The sequence below is a fragment of the Galeopterus variegatus genome, unplaced genomic scaffold (assembly GCF_000696425.1).
Source record: "Galeopterus variegatus unplaced genomic scaffold, G_variegatus-3.0.2 Scaffold3768, whole genome shotgun sequence".
Lineage (NCBI taxonomy): Eukaryota > Metazoa > Chordata > Mammalia > Dermoptera > Cynocephalidae > Galeopterus > Galeopterus variegatus.
The window spans coordinates 19,729-29,685 of record NW_007729879.1 but is presented as its reverse complement, the minus strand read 5'-3'; the positions used below and the strand labels follow the sequence as shown (position 1 = coordinate 29,685).

At 36.9% G+C, this 9,957-nt stretch overlaps 1 protein-coding gene across 2 annotated transcripts in view; it reads right to left on the bottom strand.

Annotated features, from left to right (window-relative positions):
* Positions 1–2,467: 2,467 nt before the first annotated feature.
* Positions 2,468–9,957, bottom strand: part of TMEM33 (transmembrane protein 33) — a 23,859-nt gene continuing 16,369 nt past the window's right edge. For both annotated transcript variants that reach the window (XM_008585938.1, XM_008585940.1), the window contains 2 exons: positions 9,534–9,617; positions 2,468–4,270 (listed from right to left, as the gene is read on the bottom strand). In XM_008585938.1, coding sequence (XP_008584160.1) covers positions 4,141–4,270; positions 9,534–9,617 — 214 coding nt within the window. In that variant the 3' untranslated portion in view covers positions 2,468–4,140. The remainder of the gene's footprint in view (positions 4,271–9,533; positions 9,618–9,957) is intronic.

Below are 9,957 nucleotides of genomic sequence, written 5' to 3'. Positions count from 1 at the left end.
ACTGTGAAAACTTTTAAGTTTTAAAAGGGGCTGGACTCGCTACACCTACAAAACCATGACAAAAAAATTTGAGTACCATTTTCCTACACATCTGAAAATGAAGGAGAAAGAACAATTTTATATTGGTGTGTTTAGGTGACTTAGGCACTTGGAATGAAATGGAAATAACCAGGGACCACGATCTGAATGATGCCACTCCCAACTGTGGCCTATATTACTGATTTCCTAGAAGTACACTGACAGAGTAGTTCCTTTGAACATCTCAATATTAAAAAAAGTGTACTCATAGTAGGTGCTTACTAAATATTTGTTCAATATTGAATGATTACACATTTTAAAAAAAGAGTCATGGAATTTAGATCCTTAATTATATGTCCAACAGAGCACTTTTAGTGGCATTTAACCTTCCAACACATATTGTGAAAATGGAGGGCTATTTGAGGAAAGAGTGCCACCTACTGATTACAAACATAACTGTCTGAGGCTACTTTTTTTCTCTTGAGGTTTTTTCTGAGTATCAAAATTAGCCTAACTTGGGTGACAGTTTTGAGGCTAGCTAAGGAGATTTGTGGGGTAGAGATGGGGAGTTAGAATAACTATATTAATCAAAATAAATTCCGTAGCATTAGTTAAGGGTTTTCATCACATCCCTCAAAAATATTTTCATTCATTCTGATCTGAAACTTTTTAAAAAACTCAATCTCTCAGTTTTACTTGTCTTATTACATATATACTCATTTTCCTTTCCAGGATAAATAACATTCACGTCCTAAAATTTTTTGATCCTGATCTTTAGGGAGAAAGGAAATATTGATAGCTTTGAAATTTTTATATAACAAAACTCATTAATCTTTCATAATTCTTGACAATATTAGCTTGCCTTGATTTTCTCTGTAAGGTATATTCTTAAATATCCAAATTTAATTAAAAAAAAAAAAAAGTTAGCTTCCTTTCTTCTGTTTTCTTCCAGGAGTATCTACTTTGGTGAATTTTATTCCAAGGAAACATAAATACAAATTGTATTTAAGAAATTTCCCTTTGAACTGATGTCACATAGTTTACATTAATGAGAAATCAGGTACACAAAAGGAATATAGAATCCTTGCTAAAATAAATTAGGTTTTGTATGAGGCTCCCACTTGTCCTAGAGGGTTTAATATTTAACAGTGCTGGAAGAACAATGGCAATACACTACTTCCTGTAGCATTAGATATTCTGGTTGTTAAAGAAACTTCTTTTAAACCTGTAAGTAAAAGTAAGTTCAGCTATGCAGTAAGAGTTCATTTCTCTTGCTGCATTCATTCTATATACTGCTATTGTATTTCTTTAATTTTAATCTGATGTACATGTAGTACTATAATTTCAGATGCCAAACCAGCAGGTTGTAGATCTTCATATTGCAGAATTTCTAAGTACAAGTTCATGTAAACTAAACATCTAGTATTGCTCAAATATAAAATTTACCTTTTTATGAGTTTAAACCTTCCTTTAAGGAACAAATCTATATTTCATTCAGTCAAACATGAGTATATCAGAAATATAATCCTGCTCAATTTAAAGCAGAGTGTTTTAAATTGTAGTAGTTTTAATGTTAAAATTCTTTTTGTTAAAAACAACATGAATTATTTCCTTTAGGGAAATCCTTCTGACCAATAGTAATTTTCAAAATAAGGAGGGAAAACTCAAAACAGAGACACTTACAGATCTTTAAAAGTAAAAGATAATCATGGTAAAAACCGAGCACACAAAAAGAAAGTAAAAATGGGGGCTGAGCCCATGGCGCACTCGGGAGAGTGCGGCGCTGGGAGTGCAGCAGCACTCCCGCCGCGGGTTCGGATCCTATATAGGGATGACCGGTGTGCCCACAGAGCTCATTGGCTGAGCGCAGTGTGGCCGGTCTCAAAAAAAAAGAAAGAAAGTAAAAATGGAAAAACTGGTGAATCTCAAATAAATTTTGTACTTTAGTTAACAGTATTGTTCCAGGGTTAATTTCTTTTTTTTTTTTTTTCCCTTTTTGTCTTTTTTTACTGACCAATAACGGGATCGCAACCCTCAGTGTCGCGCCCGTACCGGGGACCGGCAACGGGATCGCAACCCTCGGTGTTGCGTCCGCACCGCGCTCAGCCAGTGAGTGGGAACCGGTCTCCACATGGGATCCGAACCCTCGGCGGGAGCACCGCCACACTCCCAAGCAGCGCACTCTCCAGTGCGCCACCGGGCTGGCCCGCAGGGTTAATTTCTTACTTTGGATAAATGTTCCACAGTTATATAAGAGCAAGCTCAGTAAAGGGTATACATGAACTCTGTATTATTTCTGAAACTCTTCTATAAACCTAAAATTATCTCAAGATTTTATAAAATTGTAGGGAAAAACCTAACAACCTCAAAATAAATATGCCTTCAAGCTGCCAAAATTTCTTGATAAAATTCAAGACTTAATTTTTAAAAACATCATTAGAAATCAATGTTTACTTAACATTATAGTCACTTTATTGCTCTAGAAAGTTTAGTTTTTAAAACCATTGGATTACACATATAGTGATAATGAAGCTAACCACACACACACAACACACACACACACACACACACACAAATTAACTGAATATTATGAGGCTGCTTCTCCAGCTTAGCAGATAAATATTACAAAAATACAAAAATAGCAGATTACAGTTAAGCTATCAAGTAGAACTTTTCTTGTAATCTACCAAAGAATATCATCTTTTTTCTATAGATTAGGAAGTTGAACAGAAAGAAAACTATTGTTACTGGTAAGTTACTAATGAATATATTTGAGAAATCCAAATTACATGCAGACATAAGAAAATTGGTTACAAAAACCATCACACTATTCTATACTAAAATTGTGCAATGTTTCAAACATTTCCAATCATGCAATAGTAAGAAGGATCAGTATGAATTTTATAAAGGAGTTGATGGGAGCTCAACAAACAGGATTTAACATATTATACAACCCAAATCACAGTTGCATAATACATCCTATTCCCCCAAATTTATCTATGCATTACAAGAATGAAATGCACACTATTCCACCACAACTCCTCCCCTGGCCCCATTCCCAATCAATTACCTTATCTATAAACCTTTCAACTTAACATTTTAAATCAGATTTGATGGGTAAATATGTAATCTACAGGATACTCATCGTCATTATTTCAGAACAGATGGTATAGTCATATGCTCAATCTTCAGTTACATTCCTTTCAAAAGGCATCCAAACTGCTGCAACTGTCTATGAAAATTCAAGCCTAAGAAACTGAGAAAATTGGCAGTTCAAGAATCTAAACTACATAGTTCTACAAACTATAATACCTATGTGTCCACATCTATAAAAGAAAGATTTTCTATCTGAGAAATGTTGCTCAATGGGTCTAAAAGGATATCTGCGTCACTACTGCTTTCTGATGTAAAATGGTTAAGTGACCCTAAGTATTCATCCAATTGGCTAAAAGGCTTACACTAGAGCCTTTTAAAAAAATATTCAAAGCCACAGAAGTATTTATAGAAATAAAATTTAAAAAGGCCATAAGATATTTAGAAGCATAAGATATTCGTACATATAGAATTTCTCTTATAATGTTACACCCAAAATAAATCTGTCCTAACAAAGTAGCACAAAATCAATTCAGTAACGATTTGAAACTAAACACAGTGGGAAGTGCTTCTGTTAAAACATCAACCAAAATTACTGAATGGCAAAATACTGTCTCAAAATATACTGAATTCACATGTTAATATTTCCATAATGAACTCATGCCATATATAAATTTGGGTTACTAATTAGTTTGAAATAAATTTTAGAGATATTTTTACAAGAAAAATAAATGTACTTCATGACATAGGTACAACAGCATCAAAAAACTATGGTAGTTTTATCACTAAATACAAACTTCCTTAACCATCAGCAACACTACACAGTAAAATTTTCTCAGAAACTTTTTAAAAGGCTTGATTTAACATGTCAAGAAAATGATTATTTTTCCATCGAGATGCATTTTTATAAATTATGTAAGTTTGATTGAGGTCAGTGTAACACCTGGAATTTACAATCCCCTAGCAGAAGTACCAGCTGCTAAAAATGCTTATATTATGTACTCATATATAGCTTAACTGGATGTTAAACTATGCAACTGTTGGTGCCAATCTGCTTATAAAGGCAATGCTCTGGAGACAAAGTCTTCTCACAAACAGTGGGCAAGCAGGTTTCATTATAATGTGTTCAACAACAATCCTCAGTTCATTAAACAAGGTCCTGCAAGATAAAATAGTTTTCTTTCAGAAACACAAGGAAAAAGCAGTATAATGCTAAATAAGCAAATGCTGATAAAGGAATTTACCAAAGCAATTAAAGAATTTGAAAAAGTAAAAGAAATAATTACAATGCATTGTAGGGAACACACAACATACATACAATGAAATTCTCAAAATCAACTTCTGTGTCTTTTTCTGGGTGAAAAATTCATTTAACAAAGGCATTTAATAAACGCCTATCTCTGAACACTGAGGTTGGGAATAATTTATATTTTTATGTTTACCGCAGAGTCACAACATTTTCACATTTAATTTAGGGAAATTCAACTTCTTCTAAAAAAGAGAGTAGGTGCGGAGAGGGAAGGGGGGAATGGGAGGTGAAAGGGAAAGGGAGGAAGGGGAAAGAGGGGGGAAGGGGAAAGGAGGGAGTGGGAGAGGAAAGGGGGGTGGAAGGGGGAAGGGGAAGGGGTTAATTTAGGGAAATTCAACTTCTTCTAAAAAAGAGAGTAGGTGCGGAGAGGGAAGGGGGGAATGGGAGGTGAAAGGGAAAGGGAGGAAGGGGAAAGAGGGGGGAAGGGGAAAGGAGGGAGTGGGAGAGGAAAGGGGAGTAGGAAGGGGGAAGGGGAAGGGGAGGGAGAAGGAGGGAAGGAGAAGGGGAGGAGGAAGGGGAGAGATTGAATAAGGGGCATAAAGAGTTAAGTATGATTTGTAACAATGAATATGCTAATAAAAAATAAAATAAAACAAAAAAATTAAAAAGAGTGGGAAAAATTATATAACATGGGCCATCCCACCATTTTCTTAAATGAACATATTATCTCTCAGACATTTCTTCATCTGTAAAATAAGAACATGTACTACACAGAATTGTGGTAAAGTTTAAATGAGACAACATGTAAGATGCTCAATAAATATAACTTCCCAGCTGGATCTTTCCACTGATCAAACTGTATCTTTTTTGCCTTCAGACTAAAGCCCCACTTCTCAACATGACATCCAAAACCCTCCATGATCTCGTCTCAATCCAATTTTCTGCCTCCTCTCCTGCCATGACTCCTATGATCAAGTTATGTTTCATGTTTGTACTCAAAACAGTATGTGGACTCTGCTTTGCTTGAACTGTGCTTGTTGCCTACATAGCACTCTTTATTACACACTGCACACATCACACATACAGGCTAGTACACAAAATCATGTATACATACTGTAATCTATAAATGATCTGAAGGCTCATCAAGGGCAATTTTGACTATTCACAATTTCCACCTTATGTGCTGACTCATCCTGCATAAAGACACAACTCTTGTTCTACCTTTCTGTATCCTCTGTGTTACTTTAGTGGTTTAAAAAGGCAATAAGTCTGCTTTCTTAAAACAGTAATATGTTCTCACACAAAAACAGGAATAAAATTTGGAAAGATGAACATTTATCTGAAAACCTGCCCTTCTCCTGTCTTAGTGACAGCACCATTATTCACAACTCTCTTAGGTTTCCAGGCCAGAAACCTGGCGGTCATCTTCATCTCATTCTTCCCCAAGTCCTAAGATCCTACCTCGTAAGTATCTTTCAAATTTGTTCCCTTTTCATTTTACCAATGGATTAGTTCGGGCTCTGGATTATTCTAACAGTCTCCTGATTGGTCTTCTTCTCCTCTTGGTGAGGGTGCAATCCATCTTCTGGAATATTTCTAAATCAGATCTCACTATGGAGGTTCCCAACCCCTCTGAGTTACAAACTTCAAAGGTTCTCTCTACCTCAAAATAAAATTCAAATCCTTTCACGATCTAGTCCTTTCTATCATCTACCTTTTGGGCGCAGATCTTTATCACTTCACTATTGCTATGGATTGAATTGTGTCCCCCAAGTTCCAGGTATTAGAAACTTAACTCCCACTGTGACAGTGTTAGAGGGTGGGAACTCCTATTATGGTAATTGAAAGGTAGGGCCTTGAAGAGGTGATTACATTGTGAAGACCATGCCCTAATGAGTGTATTCATCTACTGATGGTTTAAGGTTGGTCATAGGCATGGCTCTGATGGCTTTAAAAGGAGAGCACATGAGAAGCTCTTTCTCCCTCTCTCTTGCTCAAGCCACATTCTCCATGTCACACCCTGCATCCCTTTAGAGCCACCAAGAACAAGGCCCTTTCCAGATATATTCCCTGGACTTTGGATTTCCCAGCCAAAACTGTAAGCAATAAATGTTTCTTTATAAATTACCCAGTTTCAGGTACTTTTTTTTTTTCCCTTTTAGTCTTTTTTACTGACCGGTAACGGGATCGCAACCCTCGGTGTCGCGCCCGTACCGGGGACCGGCAACGGGATCGCAACCCTCGGTGTTGCGTCCGCACCGCGCTCAGCCAGTGAGCGGGAACCGGTCTCCACATAGGATCCGAACCCTCGGCGGGAGCGCCGCTGCGCTCCCAAGCAGCACACTCTCCAGTGCGCCACCGGGCCGGCCCAGGTACTTTCTATTATAAGCCACAGAAATGGACTAAAACACCTTTATACTCCCTAAGCTCAAGTAACATGTAACTACTGTTATGCTGAGCACTTTCAAGCACCCATGTCCCGGAACTCAGACCCATTCTTTAAAAGATTTGGCTTATTTTCACACCTCCTCAGTGACTTCCCGTTTGTCTCCCTCTGTTTGTCTACGTATTCATGGCACCTTCATCATCATATTGACTTACACAGCTGTCTAATTTATTCAGGAATAAGTCCCTCTAAAGCAGAAATTTTAATTCTACATAAATTTATCATCATCAACACACAACCCCTATTTTCTGAATGAATCAGGCAAATGAATAAAGCTAGAAGGCATGAAGCCTAATGAGGTCACAGGCTTGTCTAAAGTCACATGGCTAGTTCTTTGATTCCTGGCTCTATCACTGGCATAGACCAAGTCACAGAGTTCCTTTAGAGTAGTGTTGACAACTGAACTTTTGGCGATGATGAAAATATTGTATATCTGTGCTGTCCAATACAGTGGCCACCAGCAACACATGGGTTTTCAGGACTAGAACTGGGGTTAATGGGACTCAGAAACTGAGTTTAAAATTTTGTAAGTTTTAATTAATTTAAATGGTTACATGCAACCAGTGGCTGCTATGTTGGACAGTACTGCTATAGACAATCTATACAAGACATTTACAAAGAAGGACTACCACCAACTTAAAAGAGTAAATACCACGATAGGTGAATATGGTACAGAGTGTCAATATAGATGGTCTCAAACCCCTTAACAAAAACAAGTGTCATGTAGAAAATGTAGTTTTATAGTCTGTTTATAAATATTTATAACCTCAAATATTTTCCATTACCTTTCCACTGTTTTGATTAAAATGAGTACTTATGAGACCTTTAAAGGTGTTTACTAGCACATACTTGTGTTATCTTCACTCACTGCTATCCTTTCTTTTTCTGTCACTGAAAACAAAATGTCTAGTTGTACTGACATGATTTAAGGGTATATGGGGAAAATGGGAGTTGAGAAAAAAGTATAAAGAACAGAAAAAAATCTGCTGATGAAAAACAGATGTCTGGGCAGAATACCTGACGGTTAAGTCTGAAATTAATACACATACCAGAAAGAAAAAAGGCAAAAACCCATGGAATCAAGTAAAAATGAAGGTTTATTTGCCACCAGGGACTCATTAAGAACCTATGTCTAAAGTAAGCTCTATTTCAGGAAGTATTATAAAAAAGACATTGCCTAAAAGGGCACAAAAAAACCCTGAGCATAGAATAAGGAAAATAAACTATTTATTAAGAACCTAATAGAGTTTAAGTTTTTTTTTTTTTTTTGGCAGCTGGTTGGTATGGGAATCCAAACCTGTGACTTTGGTGTTATAAGGCTGCACTCTAACCAACTGAGCTAACCAGCCAGCCCTAGTCTAAGTACTTTTAAAACATTATTTAATTTCACTCCCAGAAGGAAGTTTTCTCCTCTGCCGATGAAAAATTCAAATTTAAATAACTTGCCTAAAGTCACATGGGTCAGCATTCAAATTCAGTTTTTACTGTACTTGTGAAAATATAATAGAGATCGTTCTAATACACTCACTGGATTTCTCGCTGAATTCTATTACATGAGTAACATTTTAAAAGCTATTAAAAACAGCTATGTATTTTAGTTTAACTCTAACTTTTAAGATCAGAACGTACAATTTCAATATATATTAAGCCTCCATTCCTGAAAACTATAGCAATTCCCTAAAATATTTCTCAGCTTCCCCATTTTTCTGTTCCAAACTATTCTGCACAAGGCTATCAGGAGAATATTCTGATCATGTGAAAACCATCATTCCCATACATCTAAAAAATAAATTCTACACTTTTTGCCCTAAAACTCAAGAAGTTTTATGATATGGCTCCAATATACCTTTCTAATCTTAGCTCCAACAACTCATCATTCAGAATCTCCACTAGAGTCAAACAGGTCTATTCAATGTTCCTCAAACGGGCTTGTACCTTCTTGCTTCTAAACTCGTGTACCTACTGTCTCTCTACCTAAAATGATTTTCTCTATTCTTACTGTCTATTCAAAGGCTTTACCTTACTCCTTCCAGAACAAATTTTAGATCTCTATTTTATAAAACCTTCCTAGGCTCATCTATCTATCTTCTGGCCCAATGATCTCTCTCATCTGTGGACTATAGTAATGATACAGTAAGGCAAACATATGGCAATTCATTATATATTGACTTGTGAATACTGTATCCTGAACTATTGTTTCTTTCTTTATCTGACATGTGTGTTTGTTTATATACCTAGGAAAGTTCCTTGAGAACGGGACTTGTGTCTTAAACATTTTTATTTATTTATTTATTTATTTATTTATTTATTTATGGATGACCGGTAAGGGGATCTCAACCCTTGGCTTGGTGTTGTCAGCACCATGCTCAGCCAGTGAGCAAACCGGCCATCCCTATATGGGATCCGAACCCGTGGCCTTGGTGTTATCAGCACCGCACTCTACCGAGTGAGCCACGGGCCGGCCCCTTACACATTTTTAAATTCCCTAAGTTTTAGCAGTATTTTAGTGGTGGTCAAGGTAACTCCAGTCTCAGTTTCTGAAAAGAAATACAACCACTTCCTCATCAATCCCAGTCAGTTCTAAGGCCTAGAACTTAAATTTATAAGAACATTGCTTGCTTCTAAATTCTAACATATTAGCTAAATAACTCTTAAGAGTTACATACAAATACTACATTTTCACAACAATCTTAACTAATAAAACATTTAAATTAGTTATCAGCTTACCGACAATATGGATTTCTTCGTGAGGAATATCGAAGAGTAAGAAATCTATAATATATAAAAGGCTGGAGCAAACTTCCTTGACCACTGAAATAAACAAATACAAGGGTGACAAATATACATTACCAATTTATACATATACTCTCAAAACTAAAGGCAATTCTGGGGCCGGCCCGGTGGCGCACTGCTATAGTGCACCGCTTGGGACGCTTGGGAAGCGCGGAGGCGCTCCCGCCCGAGGGTTCGGATCCCACATACAGACCGGTTCCCGCTCACTGGCTGAGCGAGGCGCGGGAGCAACACCGAGGGTTGCGATCCCGTTGCCGGTCCCCGGTCCGGTATGGAGGCAACACTGAGGGTTGCGATCCGTTGCCGGACACAGAAAAAGACAAAAAAAAAAAAAAAAAAAAAAAAAGCAATTCAAACA